The following is a 21,575-nucleotide window of genomic DNA, read 5'->3' as shown; positions in this document are numbered from 1 at the left end:
TATTCATTATAATAACTGCTTTATCAAGAAAAATAAAATTGTTCTTAGTATATTTTAAGATAGCAAAATATCCAATACATTTTGTAATTCCATGCCAAATGATTAAAACAACTACAGCATAAATGTTTAAAGCACAAACCTTTAGCAATCAAAAAATGTAAAATAGCTGGAATAATGCATACTCCAAGAATTCTAGATAGCTAATTTTTTACTATCCTGAAATGCTATCATAATTTTTAAATAAAGAAACCTTATTCTGGGAGAGTATGCACATATATGGCAACCTGAGAGTACTCTTCAAAAATCTGAAATACATATAAAAAGCATAAACACAAAAAGCTACTATACCTGTTGTGAACCACTGAAATTCGTTGAATTGGAAACTGAATTATTTGCATAAATAGTAGATGATGGTGCAAAACTAGAACCTAGAGGTAAAAAACAAATTGCATTTTTAAAGTATTCCTTGTAAAATGATAAAGATATTTCACTTTGCAGAATTCTGTGAGAGAAACACTTTGAAATTTGTCGTGAAGACAGTAAAATTTGAAGTTGAGACATTTATACAGAAAATAGGCTTAGCTGTCTCCCTCTTGTAACAGCTGGTAAACCCTTTCCTATTGAATCTGTTGAGCTAAACAGAAGCACATGGGAACAGTCTTCATAAGGAGTGAGGCCAACATTCAAGGGTTAAGAGTCTAGAAGTGCAGGGGTATGCAAAGGATAAAATCTTACACAGACTAAGACTGCCTCCAGGAAACTACTGGAACTTTCAAATCATATCAACTGCATTTACATACAAAAAATCACTTGAGTTCAACATTTGTACAGGGTTTTTAGCGTGGGAAATAAACATACAGAACCCCATTTAGCAACTCCTTGTACTTTTGTTCCCTTTGTCTTTTCTTTAGAACAAAAATAGCTGTGAATTAGGGTTCAGACTCAAGGGAGAACTGTTCACGGTACACAAATCTAGGGTTTGAGGGCTTTCTAAAACTTTACTACAAGGTCTGAAATTTAATGATTTCTCAAATCAGGGCAAAAACAAGTGAGCTGCTAATTATAGGTTTCCTAAAAAAAAAGTCCTTATGGAATGTGCTTGTCAAGAAGTAAAATGAAAGGCTATTGAGGTAGCTGATTACTTGTTTTATCAATGTGTTTTGACTAGCAATGTATTATGTAATCAGTGCCACTGACCTGACCTGGAATAACCAATATGAGAGTATTCGTGAAAAAAATAAAAATACTGTCTGTCACATGGCTAACTGAAGCTGTATGAATTTTTGTGGCTATAGCATGCATTCAAATATGTTTCAACCTACATTCTAGGTAAAAAAGAGCACTGCTATTCCAGCTGAACGTATCTAAGTAATTATTTCATTTGAATCAATTGACCAAAATGTCATACCAGTTGGTTCAAATATGTTAATATAGCCCCAAATTTGTGATTTGCAGTACAGACAAAATGACAGATAGTAACCAGCTTTTAAAGTTTTTACTATGTCACTAAAATTCTTTTGGCAACTATTGCATTAAGATAAAACACAGCTAGGCATGGTGGCTCACGCCTGTAATCCCAGTACTTTGGGAGGCCGTGGCGGGTGGGTCACCTGAGATCAGGAGTTCGAGACCAGCTTGATTAACATGGTGAATCCCCGTCTCTACTAAAAATACAAAAATTAGCTGGGTGTGGTAGTGCACACCTGTAATCCCAGCTACTCAGGAGGCTGAGGCAGGAGAATCGCTTGAACCCAGGAGGTGGAGGTTGCAAGTTAGCCAAGATCATGCCATTGCACTCCAGCCTGGGCAACAGAGCGAGACTGCATCTCAGAAAAAAAAAAAAAGAAAGAAAAAGAAAAAACACAATTTTAATAGGAGTCTAAAATTTAAAAAAATTTAATGATCCTATATGCCTATATGGAAGATTGGAGAGTAAATATTATATAACAGTCCTATTAAGCAATATAGTATCAATAGGAGAGAGGAATTTTAGGAATGAACAAAAAATCCTCAACTGGTCAATAATAAATGAAACTTAGAAAAGAGTTAATTCAAATTTAAGTATAATCAAAACAGCATTACATACTTCAGGAAGAGTGAAAAGAAAATACTGGTTTGTGCTACAGATCTTTTAAATTGCTTAAGTAGATGCCAAATGTGTGGCTGACCTGGTGTCTGGCTTGGGAGTCGCTTTGCTTGGACTTGGTTTCCTGCTGATGTTACGCAGCTTAAACTTAAGTATTTAAGTTTGGTATAGGTCATGTTTCCTGACGTATACTCAACCATTTCATCATGTTTCTGTCTAGTTATCTTTCTTTAGAAATTGTGTGAGCTGTGATAAAGCTTAAAACTACCTTCATGATTGGATATTCCTAGTCTGAAGCCAATGAGTCTCACTCAAAGAACTAGTTCTCCCAAAACATGTTTCATGTGTAGCTACTTACCTGGCATTTGGTAAGAATAAGGTGTCTGGCCTGGCTGTGGGGTAGAGAACCCTGGGCTGTAACTGAGGCAGCCACTCTGTAATGGGGACTGAGTTTGGGAAAGTCCACTCTCTGTCTTGATGGCTGGCAACATCACACCCAAATCTGTTCAGAAAATTGAATGTGTAAACCATTTAATTAGTAAGATGATTTTCCTTCTAAGTTGTAACCTACAATAGAATACAAAGCTACCAGCCAGCAGGATTACCTGCCTATAACCAAAGAAGAAAACAGAAGATGTGAAATACCGTAAGTGGGCAGGCTGTAGGGCTGTCCTGTCTGTGAGTAGGCTGTGTAGACGGCTGGCTGCTGCATCCCCGAATACTGAGTCTGGCCTGCATAGGCAGACATTGTTTGAGCTGCTGGTGTAGAAAGAATGTGTGGATAGGGCCTAAATATCAGAAAAATAGCATTACTGTGGCAACAAAGACTGTGTATTAATTTAGACAGCCTAGATTCAGTGAAACCCTATAATATCCAGGAAGTAATCCTCTTTATCCACAATATAATTTTAACAATATAGGAAAAAGCAACAGTCTGAATGTCAGGAGCTCAGGCTCTGCTACAAGCCAATCTAGTGACCATAGACAAATGATTTAAACTCCCTATGTCTATACCACACCTGTAAAAGTAGAAATTTGATTTAGATATTACACCTGTGTCTCTTCCAGGTCTACAATTCTTGCTCATATCTGAAATAGCACTCCAGTTAATATATAGATGAGGAAAATGGAGCACACACTAGTTAATTAATATGCTCATGAGCAAATTCACACTCACCATGAGTGACTTAATGCTATGCAAAGACTATGAAAGTCTATTTAAAAGCCCTACTAAGAATTCGCTCCCAAGAATTGGAAATTTAAAAAAAGAAAAAGAAAGGTAGGAAGCTTCCTTAAAAAAAAAAAAAAAAAAAAAGGAACATCATTCCTTTCATCATGCCACATTTTACATCATGTTCCCCATTGGATATCCAACCTTCAGTCTGTATATATGTAAAGGCAGACACTCTAAATGCTGCAGAAAATAACATACTATATTTAAATGTGTATGTATCAGCAATACAAAATCTTGGCACGTCTGGCTGATTCCAAACCAATTCAGATATACACCCAATATAGTTAAACTTAAGAAATATCTACCACTGTCCTCAATAAAGTGACTATATTAGTTATAAAAACAATAAGGCATATTCTTCAAAAATATGTTTATTAGAACTGGAAATCCAACAAAAGAATTTCAATGATGGAATTAATTATGAAGTGTTGACATTTAGATAAAATGTAATCTCTTTAGATTTTTTAACCAGCCAGCATTTTTGAATTTGAATTAAAATGCAATGTGTTCTAATTTGAGCTTGATATTTTCCTCAAGGTATACAAAAATATTCAAGGGAATCATCAAGATACATGTGGGTGTCTCCATTTCAAATTTGTACAGGATATTTATCTATATATGTAATCTATCCAAGTATTATCCAACCATCTATAATACATGTATAGACATAAATGTTTGCCAATTTAAAGCTGTCATATTGTGTGACTACAGATTAATAAAGATAATGCTGGAAAAATTTTCTAATAAAACAGAAAGAATCTACTGACCACTTACTTGGAAGGATACAGCTGTGGGGAATACTGATGTGCTGATCTGGGGCTGTAGCCACTACTTGTAATTACTGTAAGACACAAAAATACCAGTGCACCAAAGGTTGCTTCATAAATACATTTCACTAGAGTGTACATAACCAATTTGAAGAAATTGCCATGTTAAATACATGTTTCCAGAAATTCATTTTCTAAAAGGAAACAGCTGCCTAAACACTTTCTCCTAATTAAACTGCTTTGAGTTTTGTGCAAAAAGCATGAAATAAACGTTTGTCTCACAAATCATTCCCTCTACATTCTTCCATTTTCTCAAATCATTAGCATGCTCTTATATATTAATATGCTATGAATAAATATCTTTGATTATAGGGTAATTAAGCTTGCAAAATATAAAAGTAAATTTTTAAAATTTGCAAACTTTACATTTTAAAATACCAAACATGATGGCAATATATACATATTGCTCTTCCTCCATATCTGTTCTAATTCAAATACAATACAAAATAAAGACTGTGATGTTCCAAACTTCATTTTCTAATGGTAAAATACTATTTTATTCTATTTCCTCTCATTTTACCCATCAGATGAACAATTAAAAAATGCAGTCTAAAATATTCCAGTAATAATTAAAGAAAGTGCAGGTGATTTCTTTAAAACATAATCACAAAATGCAGTAGCAATTATATTTACAAATATACTTCGAACTATTAGAGATAATACTTTTCTGAGAAGAACTTAAAGGTGAACGTGAGGTCCTATTAACAGTTCATCCAAACATGGAGCCCCAAACTGGAATATATCCAAAAGCTTGGAAGTTTCTCTTTCCTTTAACTATCTGCCTTGACTAAGACAGATGTTTTGCAAATATATGGATTCTAAAGTGTGAGCCAGTTCCCTTAGAGCCAATCCACACTGAGCGAGTACACGGAGTGTCTTTATTAGGCCATCTGCTGTTCATTCACTTTTCAAAAAGATTAAAGTAGTACACAATGCAGTGCTGGAATTAGTTTAGTCTAATCAATCATAGTTATACTTCAAAGTACTATGTCCTTTCTGAGTTGTTCATAATAATTCTGGAGCGAAACTTTTAGAATTGTAAAAGTGACAAATAGGTTTAGGTTGCTAACTATTTTATGAAACATGATATATTTCTATATATATCACAAGAACCCTTGTGATCTGCTTCACAAACATGCATCATTTAATGTGTTTAAAATGCTATTTTGCCTATAAGCTCTGAATATGGAAAGAATATTTTCATTTTCATAGCAATAATGCAGTAAGTATATTTTTAAGAATATTATCAGTCAATTTTGAAAATCATCAAATTTGACTAAAGGTGTTACTTCTAAATATTTTCAGCAACCAGAATTTAACTGAATTTGATACGTATCGTTGAAAATAAATTGACCAATAAACTATTAATTTTCTACATATTTATCAAAACTTAAAGAACGTTTTAAATTTTCAAATCAACTTAATGAAAACAGACTCGTTGTTCTACTACACAATGGGCATTAAATGTACACTTCATAATAGTAGTGTTATTCCAAAGATATTCATTCTAATTTATCGATTAACAATACCAAATACTCTAAAAGAAATATAGTTAAATGAGGCTTGATTAAATATTCTTTTGTCTCTTCTTTACAGAATTTATCCTTGGTACACTCAAGACTTGGGCTATACTAATCAGTTATTATCAATATTGTGAAATAGAAGGCTTTTCCAAAGAGACACTGAATCATGAAGATAAATATTCATTATAGTAACCTTTTATAAATAAGACATAGACCAAAATCACACATTTCAGAAAAAACCCATATACATGAACTCAATTCTGAATATATAGGATGTTTCTTCTAATGATAAATCTAAACATCATTAGAATAATGTACTCACAACACTATAAAGGCTCAACTAACCTTTACAATTTTCTATTAACGTCTATATGTTCATTTTCTAAATAGAACAGAAAACCTATGGCTCAGAAAACTAAGATGTTCACGTAGGAAAGTTTATGCTTCTTTACTAAAATATATACATTTTGTTCTAATTCAGAAATTTGCAGATAACTGAAAAGAACAATAAAATTGGATTAAAGCGAGTGGAAATTATGCAGATCAAAGTAAAGACTGCTCCCACAAAGGGCAGCCTCATTTCCAGAATGATTTCTGGAATATCTTGTACAAACTTGAAAGAATTTCGTTTTATTCCCCACTGTCATCTGATTAATCATAAACATTACCCAAAACACTCATTACATTCCATCATTTCTGCATACAACAGTAAGCAAAACTGCTTGTTTTCAAAATGCCCTGAAAATTAATTTAAATACATGTTTAATATCTATTGTCAGTTTCTCTGATGGTGTCAAAGCAATTTTAAGGTTTCATTCTCATTATCGTGCCATCTTAGATTGGTGACTCTCAATGGGATGAGAGGTGGGTGGGGGTGAGAATTTTGCCTGCCAGGGGACACTTAAACAGTCTGGATACATTTTTGTTTGTCTTTAGTAAGACATCTTTGGTTGCTTCTTTAGTAAAGAAGCATCTGGGGGAGTGCTGCTGGCATTCTGGGATAGATGCAGCCAAACATCTTACAGTGCAGAGGATAGCTTTCCCACACTAAAGAATTAGCCCAAGTCTTTAACAGTGCTGATGTTGATAATCCCTGCCCTGGATCACTGCTGTGGAATAAAACTTTCCACAGTGTTGGAAATGTTCTGTATCTGAGCTGTCCAATATGGTAGCTGCTAACCACATGCAGCTGTTAAACACTTGAAATGTGTTTAAACTTGAAAATTCAGTTAAATTTTGGTTGCTGAAAATATTGAGAACTTAACGCCTCTAGTCGTACTTGATGATTTTCAAAATCAATTAATACAAATATACTTACTGCATCATTGCTGTGAAAATGAAAATAAAACACAAAATTTTTAATTTTATCAAATTTTAATAACCACATATGACTGGTGGCTACCTTACTGGACAGCACGTCCCTAGATATTTCTTTAAAAATTTGGGAAAATATCTACAAAGACAATATGAGTGAATTTCAGACAGGATGATTGTTCACGCCTATTTCTTTTTCCATCTATTTTCTGATGGGGCATTACAGAAAGGACCCAGGGACTGATCATAAGGACATGGTTTTAGATTCGTTTATACCACTGACCAGCTGTGAGGCCTTGACTGTATGGCCTTAACCACTTTTAACTTTTCTTGTCTACAAAACGGATCAGAGAGCTCTGAAATTCCTTCTGGAGCTAACACTTTATAGTTTTGTCATTCAGCTTTCAATTAACTTGTAGTATACTACTGAAGTAGGTCAGCAATAAGTTAATAACTCCATTCCTTTCCTTAACAATTTGTTCATATAGATTTATTTTGCAGAAAGTTTACAAAAGCTATGGTAAGTGTGCAATACAGAATACTGAACTGGTAACTATCTCCTGAGAGGCAGGTAAACTGCTAGAAAAGATGTGGATTAGTACATATGAGTCTCTGTGCAAAGTTTATGTACTATTATTTCTTTCTTGGAGTACTAATATTTATGTAAATATATGGCAACTGCTTCTAATCGGTGTGAACTAGTGAAATTAGATCATCTGTAAAAATCAAATATATGCTCTAATATCTCAACTATTTTTACACAAAACATACTGACAAAAAAATCCTTATAACATGAGCATATGGATAAATGTAAAATGTATTAAAGTAGAATAACAGAACCGAGATTCAATTACCACAAATACTTTCCTAGGTTTAATGTTCTTCTTTCTGATGTACCCAATCCTCCTCAGGTTAGAAAAATCCTTTCACCAGATAAAAAGCCAAAGAAATATTGTAACTTAAAAAAATTTAATTAAGTCTACTTAATTCATGCCCTTTGTGCCCAGCTGGGAGTTATCAGGTATTTATATTTTAAAGGGATTGATGTTTAAAGACATGCTATTGTTCTCTTTGAAGCATTCGAGCGCTCTCAGAGGCTGGGTTCTAATGCAACCAGCATGTGCTCTCCTGCAGCCCATTAACCTTTAATACTTGTCACTCAGCTGCTTATACAGGAGGAGTTTTTTAAACCCAGAGAGGAAACAAGGTTATTTAGAAGGAATCAAATGGATAGTTTTACATCTCAAATGTTAAACAGAAGGCAGTTTTTATGTAACTCAAATGGATAAGTTGAAGAAGCAAGGTCAGCTACTACAACTTAATTATTAAATTAATTAAACATTGTATAAAATAATTTTGAAGGAAGTTAAGTTTACTTATCCATAATAAGAAAGTCATGGGACTTTTGCTGTCAACTAAAATATCAAGCAAAATTATTCTAAATATAATTTATAACAATGCATACTGCTATGACTATTAGTTCTCAAAAAAATAAGAATTTGTTTCTAACTTTATAAGGATCAAAGTTCTAAGAGCTTGGATGCTTATGTTGCTTATTCCCAAGGAGGAGGATGTGGATGCACCCCCATGTGTACGTAAGGACACACGAGCTAAAGGCTTTACCTGACCCAGTAAAAGTGTCAAGCGCTCCATCTCCAGTCGTGGTTGTGGTTTCACTGCTGTTCAAGGGCTCTGTTTTGACTGCAAGAAGAGACACTACGTAGAAGAATAAGTACATGTGAGTTTTACTTCTAAATTTATGTCAAAGACTCTGTCCATTCTACTAGTGATATTTCTAGCTACCATGGGCATGCAAGAGAAAACCTGAGAAGCTGATGAAGAGAGTTTGTTAATTTAGCTTCTAAATGGGCATGCATTTAGAGGATTTAATCTAAAATCCTCTGGCCAAGCTAGTTCTCTCAAATCCAGCTTTTAAAGGCAGTCAGCCTTAAAAAGTGAAACAGCAGTACACATATTTGTATTTTTAATTCACCTAAACACACTCTCATATAGTCAATAGGAAAGAAGGAATCATCATCAGTCTTCAGCACATTTAATTAAAATTATACCAAAGAAATTTACTAGCTTATATGTTATTTTTCCCAGGAAGATATTTTTTAAGTTTGCATAATAATACAATGGAGACATATAAAAGTATAGAAACCATGGGCTCATTCACACAATGAATGAAAAATGAAGCACTCAATGAAGCTCTAAAAAAGACTCACGAGCTATAAAGTGTTGGGCTTCACACTTTAATGGCATAACAATTTTTAATATGTTATAGAGATAAGCATAGAAAAAGAGATGACTTCTACAGCAGCAAGTACACCTTTTGAAAACTCATTTTAATATGTTATTTCTACATGGTAATGGTGTATTTTGGCAAAATCTTTGCTTGGTAACAAAGTGGCCTAGTACACATTATTATCATTATTAGATGCAACAAGGGTGACGGGGGGTGAGAATAAAGTTTTACCCATTTGGTCACACCATATTTTCCCTTTGTTGGCAAGGCTTTACTACATATGTCATAGCAGCAAGGAAATAAACTAAGCTATTTTCTACTTAACACCTCTTGTGTTTCCTGGTCATAAATGAAATGAACGATACAGTTAAATAACTTAGAAGCAAGCAGAAAATTATAAAGAAGAAAGCTGAAGACTAGCCAAATGGCAAAAAAGAACAGTCAGTCATAGGGTACCCACCAATCACACAAGTCAGTAATGTTATTCTGTTAGAAAAGAAATTAATTGATAGAAAACCATGCAGTCATGATTATGCTCTTTTCCACATGAACAGAATTAACCAGACCTTCAGTGAGCTCTGTGTTAATTTAGTATCCATTATTTATTAATGACATGATCAGTTGGAAGATTGAGGAGAAATGTAGATATTGGAAACAGAAAGTAAAGAAACTTGGATTACTTTTCTTAGCAAAAAAGAAAACTCAAGTTTGACTTATCTTTCAAGAGCAACAATGATCTGAAGAGTAGTCTAATTATTTATATAATGATAAATAATGAATTGGTGGTTATTACTTTTCAGTAGTAATTTGCACAGTAATCCCTATTATGGTTATACCTTATCAATAACTAAACCTATCATTACAAAATCATTTTATCACCTTTATATTTACTACTATAAAACTAATACTTATTGAGAGCTTGCTACGTGCTAGATGATGTACATTTAGCTAATCCTTAAAACAACTCTAATTAATACAAATCACTATACCCATTTTATAGACAAGGAAACTGAAGTTCAGGGGGGCTGAAAAGCCTGCATAAGTTCCAATGCAGGAGATGGTAGAGCTAAGATTTGAACTCAGGTTTTTAGCTCTAGTATGCAGGATCTTTCCACCATATCAGGCTGCCTTCAGGTACGAAAATAGCTTATGCTCATGACAGTGCCTCTTCTCAAAGGCCCGAAGCATGATGAGAATGCAGTTATCTCCTAGATAGAATAATTAAAAATACTTCATTGAAAATAAAAACTGCAAAATACTGGAATAGGATACTAAGGCATGTTTCCCATTTCTTCCTCATGGGATATTTTAAAAGACAACAAGAAGTAGCAAATTTGAAATTAGGTAACAGTAACAGCACACCCTTAAAATGAACTTGATACATTCCAGGCACTGCTCTTGTCCTTTACACCTACTAACTGATTTACTCCTCTCAACAGTCAGTAGGTAATATCATCATCTTTATTTTTCAGATAAGGAAACTGAGGCACAGAAAGGTTAACTTCCCCAGTCACAAAGCTTGTAAGAGCTAGAATTTGAGACCAAGTGGTGCGTGTTCAGAATCCAAACTCTTAAACCATACTGCCTCTCAGGCAGCACTAGCTAATCAAGAATTCCTTTTGTCTGTATGAAGATAATGCAGAGTATAATCTAGATGGGTATCAAGGCTACCCCATCTCACGCAATGTTTACAATTGACTTCTAACATTTATGACAAAAAGTCATGGCCCAAAGCCTTCAGCAAAACTAAGAAACAGTGTATCAGAGCTTCTGACTTCTACTTGCAGCTAAATTCCTATTTATGCATATCTATATCTACGAACAATATTTGCAAAAGTAGCTTTATTATACTAATTGTAATATAGATTTTACTTGCGAATGGAGATGGCAGAATGTGAGCTGTGTCCAACGAAACTGGTCTAGAAGCCAGACATGAAGATTAGTTTTGTTACTTTGAATTTCAACTTTGAGACCCAATTTCAAAAGCTTAGTATTGAGTTTGATTATAATCTCTTTAATTTGAAAGTTTGGGGAGGTCAAAAGGAGAAAGAAGAAGGAGAGTGAGTTTTTGGTCTAATTCATTATACTGGAAACATCTCTCATTAAAATTTTAAAGGTTTGCTTTTAGTCAAAGATAGACAAAGGAAGTTCATTTTACTGAGAAAAGCCATCCCTGGGAAAGTATATGAAGAGAGGAGTAAAAAGCAAGATGTGTTAGCTTTACTAAAATGTCTGAGTTTTAAAGTAATAATTCAACAAAATCGATGCTAACATTTGAGGGAAAGTGGTACATGTTAATGTAAAATTGTTTTTCCTATGCAAGTAAGGGTAGAACAAAATGGAAAAGTAGAAATAAAACATTTATTCTGTCACAGAAAATAAGCTGCATTCATACTAAGTGAGCATCAACAAGCATCTCTCGACATCTAAGTAAGTCCCAAAGTTATTTTGGTTTGATTTTTCTAAATAAAAAGCAGTAATATTAGGTAATAATAAACAACTATTTTTTCAGCAGTAGAAAGCTCAAATAGAGAAGTGAATAGACACTCCTTATATTATTAGCTGATTTATTAAGACATGTTAGAATACGAAGAAGTATTATCTTGATATTTATATAATAGTTAACTAGTATAAAGTAAACATTATATAATAATTATAGATAAAGCTTGGAAAACTTATGTTATTTTCACTGAAGCTACAAATATATTTGAAATGTATTTTTTTTCTTTTATCTTGCTTTTGTTTCTGCACTTTAAATTACACCTACTATATACTTTTCTAGTGGCAGGAAACTTTCATTAAATATATGCAAGATACGACTGGAAAAATGTTCATTAGTAAGACAAATCTAGTCTTATTACTACTAACTTGTAAAAATCCTTATTCCAAATAATTATCAGTGCCTATTCCTTGACTGTTCAAATGTATTTTAAGCTATATTTTGTCTTTCTTAAATTAACATGAAGTTTAAATGGGGCTTTTAATTTATTTTCAGGACAGCAAACCAAAATCATTACATGCAATAAAATGGAAGCAAAATCCTTTTATAGAAGACAAGCACCGTATTTCTCAACCAAATGCAAGCTTACACACCAAATGTTTTGATTTCAAAAGAAACAATATTTTAATGTCCTAGGTTGAAGAGTTTTGTGGGATTATTATTCTATATCTTCAAAGTAAGTGAGTCAGAGCTCATTTTGCTAAAAGTGGCATAAAATTACTTTCTATAGCACTTTGTCGAGAACCGTTAAGAAATCCTTGTACTGTCAGGCCCCCCTCCCCACTAGTTAGCTACTTGCAATTTGGATGTTTTTGATAGAGTCAAATGGTAAAAATAAATAAACATACATGATTGGCTTTTCCATTTTTTTAGCTTTAAAAATAATTCTTATCTATAGACTAAATCAAGGTCATACATAATTATTGTCAGGTACCAGTAATGGCTACTAAATCACAGATTTCCTGTCTTCACATCCCAACCTTCATCCCTACTGCCATACACTTATTTTTAAAGCAATCTTACTCTTGTCCCCTTAAATTGTCTTTAGAAGTTAAGTATAACATTAATGTCGATTAATTACTTTTAGAGAAAGTCTGTTTTATTATCATAACTCAAAGTTCATATTCATATGTTGCAATTCAGGCTTCATCCTCGAAAGGTAACCCACATAATTTACATTTACATTTCATCTTCGTAAATCAGTGTAGTTTAAACATAGATTAAGGTGTGTGTGCACCAGTTTAAGGTGTCCATTTAAAAAACTACATATATGTAATTCCACATACACTTCTTTCTGAACCACAAAAATCACATATAGAGGCTTTTGACAGCTTAGTTTCTACAAAGAATTTCAGAAAGAGTTAGATCAGGAAAGTTACAATTTATAACACTGCAGGGAAGCAGTAAAAGTATTGCCTACTGGTTTTAATAATCAGTATAGCCTATGATTTATGCTTGTTTGGATCAATATATTCATTCAAAAACCTATGATTACCAAGTGTCTTTCATTCCTAACTACCCATAAAGTATTTAATTTTGTAAAATAATTTGATGAAGCCATTTATGACTTTTATTCTAAAAAAAATCTACAAAAGAGCCGACCCACAGCAGTAGGTAGCTCTATTGCACAAATACTAATTCATTATATGTGAGTCAATCATCTCTACAGTAAAAATTCTAGAAGATTCTTTTCTATATCGATTTCAAATATAGAAAAAAACACTAAAGCTGATCAGAATGTCTGATTTCTATTCCCCCAAACCTTTTCTTTGAAGTTGTTTCTTAATCTCCATGTAGAATCAAATATTCCCTCCCTCCACTGTTCATCCACCTTGAACACATTATGGCATTCATTATTTTCATGTCTGCCTCCCTCTGCTAGACTTTTGGTTCCTGGATGGCTGGTATTGTGTTCTTTAGGTCACTGGGTTCCCATTTCCTGGCACAGAACTTGGCATATAATAGGAACTTGATACATTTCAATTAAGTGAGAAAGTGAAAATTTACTTCTTTTAGATACTGCCCTAGCCCTCCCAATAGATCTAAGTATTTTTGTATATGAAGTGTAGTTCATCATGAATCCTGACACCATTCAGCAAATTAGAATCTGGAATTACCTATATCTGGAAGTAAATTTTCATATAATTGGCATGCATTCTTATATGTACAACATAACTTATGTATACACATATAGATCTATATCAGGAGTTGGGCCAAATCTGACCCATGGCCTGTTTCTCTATGGTTTTAAGCTAAGAATGGTTTTTACCTTTTTAAGTGGCTGAAAAACATCAAAAGGAGAATATTTTGTGACATGAACATTTTAATGAAATTCAAATTTCAGTGTTCATAAGTCAAATTATTTAAATACAATCACGTTAATTTGTGTAGGTATTGTATACAGCTGCTTTTGTGCAACAATAGCAGAGCTAAATAGCGACAACAGAGAGCAGACAGCCCACAAGGCCTGACCTCTGCTTTATTTGCTAAGGTATGCTTGCATTTATGCTATCTCTATATTTTACACTTTAATAATTTTACAAGTGCTAACAATTTCAAAGGAAAATCTATGTTCCATATAAATCTGCAGATGTAATTATATAATTAGGATTAAGGTAGTGAAGCACATTAAATTACTTTCAAGAATATTGCAACATACTTAAAGAGCACCAATGTAGTAGGATAAAATCTAAAGGTGATACTATCTACTTATATCAATTTAAAAAAATTAGGCTGGGTGTAGTGGCCCACGCCTGTAATCCCGACACTTTGGGAGGCCTAGGTAGTCAGATCACCTGAGGTGAGGAGTTCAGGACCAGCCTGGCCAACGTGGTGAAACCCAGCCTCTACTAAGTAAAGTACAAAAATTAGCCTGATGGGCGTGGTGGTGTGTGTCTGTAGTCCCAGCTACTCAGGAGACTGAGGCAGGAGAATCACTTGAACCTGGGAGGTGGAAGTTGCGGTGAGCCGAGATGGCACCACTGCACTCCAGCCTGGTAGACAGAGTGAGACTCCGTCTTAAATAAATAAATAAAGAATCTTTTTGAACATCTCGAGTTATTGGAATGATCTTGAAAAGCTATTAAATTAGTTCTTTTCTTTTGCCTTTTGTTTTGTTATAATTTTATGAAGTGATACAATTCCAACAATAAAAACCAAGAATTGAAAATAAAATAGTTTATTCTTAACAGAAGAGATCATGCAACAAATGCTTAGTCTGTGTCACCAGCACCCACCATAAAAAGTCATTGAAATTCGGCCGGGCACGGTGGCTCAGGCCTGTAATCCCAGCACTTCGGGAGGCTGAGGCGGGCCGATCACGAAGTCAGGAGATCGAGACCGCCCTGGCTAACACGGTGAAACCCCATCTCTACTAAAAATACAAAAAATTAGCTGGGTGTCGTGGCGGGTGCCTGTAGTCCCAGCTACTTGGGAGGCTGAGGCAGGAGAATGGCATGAACCCGGGAGGCGGAGCTTGCAGTGAGCGGAGATCGCGCCACTGCACTCCAGCCTGGGTGACAGAGCGAGACTCCGTTTCAAAAAAAAAAAAAGTCATTGAAATTCACTAAAAGTTTCATATAATATGCTACCAGGACTACATTATTAATAATCAAAGTTTATCTAACATTTTGTTACCAAAAGTTTGCTTTCTTTAGCCCAGTTTACACATTTCTAAATGCAACTAAATTTATCTGACCAAATGGAGTCTGTTAACACAATGCATATTTTCATTTTCCTTAAAAAGCTGTTGCCTATTATTGCATTACTAATTAAAGAAAGGAAGATATACTGATATTTATTGTTAAGCAATTTATATACATTATCTAAGACAAAAGTCTTGCCAAGAAGTATTATTATCATCCTTTTATAGAAAGGAATTGAAGCTCAGAGAGCTTAAGTAACTTGTTCAAGGTGACACAGCCAGTAAGTGTAGTGCTAAGATCCAGATCCACAGTGGCCCTGACGCACAACTCCTTGTTCTTCTCCCATGGACTCACGAGTTTTAACACTGACATTAAGAACCAGGAAAGCCTGATGCTTACCACTTAGAAAAATGTTTCTGGTTGAGATCAGAGGTAAATTACTATTTATTGCACATATTCACTATTATAATGTTGCTTGTGTTAAACACTATTTGAGAACAGACCACAGCCAGTAAGCTAAGAACATTTTTTTACATATTAAATGTTTAAAACGTTGTCAAAATTACAATATTTCATGACACATGAAAATTATATGAAATTTAAATTTTAGGGCCCATGAAGTTTTATTGGACCATAGCCATGCTTATTCATTTACATATTTTCTATGTTGCTTTTGCACTATGATGGCAGAGCTGAGCAGCTGAAACACAGACATGTGGCCTACAAAGCCAAAAATACTTACTATCTGGCCCTTTAGAGAAAAAGACCCTGCTATAGAATTAAGAGTATCTAAATTCTAGCAACATAATTTTAAGTATGAAAAGTATATTTAAGTATAAAATTGAAAAACATTAAAACTAAAACCAAACAAATACAAATAATGAGCATATTGAAGTAGTTTTTCTTCACTGTTCATATATTCTAATTTCATCAGAGATAGAGCAAGGTCCAGGCAAACTATGCCTATTCTAACTGCTTGTTTGTGATGCACATTTCCAATAGGCATGAGCTCCTTTTTGATTCTACAACTGGGTGGTGCCACAAAAATGTGATGGCTTTGTTCTAATTGATTTTTTTTTAGCATATTAGAATTTGATTTAGGAGGAAGTTTGTTTATATGTTTGTAGGTATGAATGCAGTTAATATCCATAGTTCAAAAAAATTTAAAAGCCAATATTAATTTCTAGTTTTAAATGTATAGCTTTCATTACTGATAATTTTTAAGGTGAGGGGATATTGATTATTACTGTTACCTTATATACTTTGGAATATTTCTCAAAGTCTGTAGAGTAGCAAATATCTTTCTTTAATTAAGAATTTAATTTAAATTATGAAAGTCTGTGGGTTATGAAGGTGATTAAGTTTGCATGCATGGCCACTCTGCTTCAATTGCTGTTTGACATGGCAGTTGTTGGGCAAAATTAATCATGTAATAAACTGATAAATAGTTAAAAAACCAATATATGCATCATTTAGGTGAAATTATGAAAAATTTAAGAAAAGAATACTACTGACCTAAAAAAATCTAAGAATACAGATTGATAAGAAATCATAACCAACTGCTGTCAATAAACAACTAAAAGGCATGTTCATTTTTCCTTTTTAAGCACTGAACACAGAAAAGAGATGCAAACATAGACATAGCAACAGACAGCAATCCAGAGGGGCAAATCCACACACCCAAACACATGCAGTGTACCAGCATCTCTCATACTTGTTGCAGAAGAGGGGGTGTTGCAACTCAGCAACCAGTCTGCCGTGTTTAAAACAGTCATGTTTTCCCCTGAGAACAGGAACAGTATAAAAGTTCATTGTCTGAATGCCTGCTGAGTGGATATGAATAATCTTCAATGCTTGCACTGGTTTCTGACCTTTTAGCCAAAATTATAACTGCACTGTATGACTTCAACATTTTAGTTTATCAGGAGGTCTGTTTTAGTTCAGTCAAATATATACATATGATGATTAGTGAACTTCACCAGTCTGTTCCTAGAGTGCTTGAGTTTTTAAATTTTATTATTTGTACCCAATTTAAGGTTTAAATGTACCTTACTCTAGTTTTCATCACTAAATATTCTATACATTTGCAATTGCATAATTAATTAGCTGAAATTACAGATGCATGTTTAGAGACAAATAAACATCATAAACAAGGAAAATGTTAATCTACAAGGGAATTGGTGTAAAACATTATTAAATACAGGTAAGTTGCAATGCACACAACCTTACAAAGAAAACTTTAGATTGCATCGTTATTCTAAAATAAATGGGAAGAGGTGTATCAATTTCACAGATATTTATTTAAAATTTAAAAGAAAATATGATGTGGCAAATGCTAATATCTAAATTAAATGTCATATAATTCTAAATTTATTGGCTAGATGGATCTACAAAATTTCAAATTGTGAATAATTTAAAATACAGTCTATATATAAGTGTATACATAATCTCTATAAACACACATTCTGATATAAAAATTGGATATTTTCTGACAAGTTGAATACATTTTATAAAAATAATAAAGCAGAATATCTGAAGTAATAGTTATTATTGTTGTCATATGCTGTGGCATAATTATGGGCTAATAGAATGAGAAATTATCTGAAAAAAATGCAATTCCTTTTAAAATAAATGTTAAGTGTTATTCTCTTTGAAAAGAAAATGCAGCAGATATGAGTATTTTTGTATTTCCAAAACCATGTGTTTTTTTAAAAAAGCACTTTTAAGAAGAAACATTTTTAAGAAAAATGTTTATAATTCAAAATAAAACCAAAAAGTAGTAAGTGTGTACACACACACATACAGACATTTTTGCTAATACCAGGGTGGAAATCCTTGGACCTCAATTTCTAAAGTTTGTGGAATATTTATAAGGGCAAATACAAAAAGAAAGCCTTGCTCAAGGCCCTTGAAATGTTGCTCAATGCTATCTATTCTCTGTGAATGTTCCCAGCTATACAGGAGGAGCAAAAATTTCAAGAAAATCATCAAAACAATCAATATTAATTATATATACCTTGGATATAATGCTGATTTGTGTTATTGATAATAAGATATTTATTTATTAGCAGATCCCTAAGAAGTAAAATTAAAGCAGACATTGAAATATGATTCTGGGTATCTTCAGGGTAGTACACTTACCTCCTGTCCCATTTGTAGTAACTGATGTGCTGCTGAGATTAGATTTTTCCAGTTTGGAGCTACCTGGAGTATCACCACCTCCAACAAGAGTATGAGGACTTGCTAGGTCCTGCATTTCCATAGACCTGGTAGAGCAGTAAGCAGCAGAGAAAAGTTGAAATTGCAGCAGTTATTTTTTAATAGATTACAAATATTATTCTGTTGACCATGTGATCTCACAGTAATAATTAAAACCAGTATCTAAGACTTAGTCAACCAGATGAACATGCCAGTTCATGAGAAACAAACAAGCAAATGCATAAGAAAAGCTTCCCTAGTAAGTTAAGCCTCATAACCTGTTTGTAATAACATAACACGTTATTATAACATATTATAACATAATATGGAAAACATGTTATTACTAACACAAAAATAAACATATTATGTTGTTACTGACATATAAAAATAACAAAAAATAATCCTATGACTGTTCCATATAATACTGTAAGAAAAAATGCAGATTCTGTCATCTTGGCAATTTAAGCTGATATGCATACCCACCCTCCTAAACTGATCACCTCAGCTACACAGTAGAGAGCTGAAAATGTTTAATTACCTAAATTTGGCATCCCCTGCCACCAATATGGAAGAAATCAGTAGCTAGAAATAAAGTGTGAACTCAAAATCAAGCAGAAGCTTCCAGCTGACCTTGTTGACCCAGGGAGTCAAAAAATGAGCCCAAGTCCTGACAGCTGGTTTTGTAACACTTTTAGTATGCATTCAGGAATAGGACTTTGACTTAAGTTTGCTCCAGAGATTGTGCTACAATTAGGATAAAATAAAATTGGGATTCTTGAAGGGCTGACCATCTTTTGAAAAGGAAACTAGGGGCCGGGCGCGGTGGCTCACGCCTGTAATCCCAGCACTTTGGGAGGCCGAGGCGAGTGGATCACGAGGTCAGGAGATCGAGACCATCCTGGCTAACACGGTGAAACCCCGTCTCTACTACAAATACAAAAAAAATCAGCCGGGCTTGGTGGCGGGCGCCTGTAGTCCCAGCTACTTGGGAGGCTGAGGCAGGAGAATGGTGTGAACCTGGGATGCGGAGTTTGCAGTGAGTGGAGATTGCGCCACTGCACTCCAGCCTGAGCGACAGAGCGAGACTCTGTTTCAAAAGAAAAAAAAAAAAAAGGAAAAGAAAAAGAAAAGGAAACTAGGAAAAAGAACTGTGCAGTAGCCCAAAGAAGCTGCACATGCTTTCATGGAAGAAAGAAACATAAAGATCAATAAAAGTTGAATTTCTCACCAACAACCTGAACTATAACAAATACTAAAGGAAGACCTTCAGCTCAAAGAAAAGATACCAGAGGAAAACTCAGACCTACAGGAAAGAATTAAGAATAACATAAATGTAAATATATAGGTAAATATAAAAGATTATCTTTTATTTTTCTCTTAATTCACGAAAGACAGCCTATTGAAGCAAAAATAATTGCATTGTATACAGGGACTTACATAATATGTGACAACAACAGCAAAAAGTGGGGTGAAATTATATTTTTCAAGGTTCTTTCATTTGGCATGAGGTGTTATATTAAACTCGGATAAGAGGTTAAGTTTAGGGTACATGGAGTAATCCCTAGCATTAAATGTTAAGAAAAATACCATCGGGTATAACAAAAACCCAACAGAACGATTAAAGCAGCATTTTAAAGAATTCGATTAACCCCAAGAAGCCAAAAAAAGGGAAGCAAACAAAGAATATATGTGAAAAATGGAAAATACAAAGCAAGATGGCACACTCGAACTCAAACACATTGACGATTACACTAAATATCAATGGACTAAACACTCCAATAAAAAGCTGACTATGGTCAGGTTAGATTATACAACCAAGACCTAATTACGGGGGATCTATGAGAGAAGCACTTTAAATATCAGCATACTGTGCTACTTTAGTACGCTGCCCAGACATCCTGAAGAACTCATTCCCATAGCTGCTGAGAGTGTTACCAACTGGTAGCTTTCTACTGAGTTCCTTTCCAAAACTTGCCCTCAACTAAACGGGGTCACTGTGCCCAAGAGCACACTCTTTCTGAGGGCAGCCCTCATCTATTGACAGGTCAATGGAGGGGTAAAATGACTATTCCCTCTTACCCTAAGGGTCACCATAGTCTAGGGCCTCTCATAAGACTAGCTGAGACCTTTGCTGCAACTGTGCTACAGATCAACGTCTCTGAATCCAGCCCTGCTTCCTTAATGCCCCTCAAAAGGAACTAATACTGACAGCACAACCCAAATAAACTCCTGCAGGAAATATCTCAGCATCTGCATCCTGGGAACCTGAAAAGTGATAAGGCCCAAATAGGTGGAGGGTCAAAGAATGGAAAATGATATACCATGCAGATAATTAACATAAAAAAGATGGTCAAGCTAATATTACATCACACAAAATAGGCCTCAAGATGAAGACTATTAGCAAATATAAAGAAAGGAATTGGAAAATGATGAAAAACAATAAATTATTCAAGAAGACATAACATGTGCCTACAAGCAGAGATACTGAATACATGAAGCAAAAACTGACAGAATTAAAGGAAGAAACAGATAAGTCTATGATCACAGTTGGAGCTTTTATGACACAGTTTTCACAGTAACCAACGAAGAAAAGTAGACAAAAATAAATTTTAAAAAATATACACGTAAGATTTGGAAAGCGTTATCACCAATGTGACCTAATTGACAGTTCCAGGACACTAATACCCAATAATTATAAAATGCACACTATTTTCAAGTGCACATGGAACATCTATCAAGAGGACAGACCTGGGCTATAGCTGGGCTATAAAGTAAATATTGATAGATTTTAAAGTTGAAATTTCACAGGGTATGGTATCTGACCACAATGAATTAATTTAGAAAGCAATGGTAATAAGACATATAAAAAATCCCCAACAGTTGAAAATTAAACAGTACACTTCTAAATGATTTGTGAACCAAAGGAAAAAAAAACACAAGTAAATATAATAAATATTTAGAACAAAATGATAATGAAAAGATCAAATCAAACTGTGGTATG

At 34.0% G+C, this 21,575-nt stretch overlaps 1 protein-coding gene and 1 long non-coding RNA gene across 14 annotated transcripts in view; one reads left to right on the top strand and one right to left on the bottom strand.

Moving 5' to 3' along the window:
- The window catches only part of LOC129534547 (uncharacterized), a 43,281-nt gene extending 30,522 nt beyond the window's left edge, over nt 1–12,759 (top strand). Inside the window, exons 3-4 of the long non-coding RNA XR_010134374.1 lie at nt 8,549–8,722; nt 12,228–12,759. This is a non-coding gene — a long non-coding RNA (uncharacterized lncRNA). The remainder of the gene's footprint in view (nt 1–8,548; nt 8,723–12,227) is intronic.
- EYA4 (EYA transcriptional coactivator and phosphatase 4) overlaps nt 1–21,575 on the bottom strand; it is a 285,396-nt gene that overhangs the window by 61,340 nt on the left and 202,481 nt on the right. For 7 of the 13 annotated variants that reach the window (XM_019030241.4, XM_055391989.2, XM_031012565.3 and 4 more), the window contains exons 4-9: nt 18,518–18,642; nt 8,608–8,700; nt 4,095–4,161; nt 2,732–2,874; nt 2,445–2,588; nt 349–428 (exon numbers count right to left, since the gene is read on the bottom strand). In XM_019030241.4, coding sequence (XP_018885786.1) covers nt 349–428; nt 2,445–2,588; nt 2,732–2,874; nt 4,095–4,161; nt 8,608–8,700; nt 18,518–18,642 — 652 coding nt within the window. The remainder of the gene's footprint in view (nt 1–348; nt 429–2,444; nt 2,589–2,731; nt 2,875–4,094; nt 4,162–8,607; nt 8,701–18,517; nt 18,643–21,575) is intronic. The other 6 variants (XM_055391993.2, XM_055391997.2, XM_055391996.2 and 3 more) reach the window with 1 other exon arrangement.

This window comes from Gorilla gorilla, chromosome 5, assembly GCF_029281585.2.
Source record: "Gorilla gorilla gorilla isolate KB3781 chromosome 5, NHGRI_mGorGor1-v2.1_pri, whole genome shotgun sequence".
In the NCBI taxonomy this organism is placed as follows: Eukaryota; Metazoa; Chordata; class Mammalia; order Primates; family Hominidae; genus Gorilla; species Gorilla gorilla.
The sequence above is the reverse complement of the archived record's forward strand: the minus strand, read 5'-3'. Positions and strand labels throughout refer to the sequence as shown.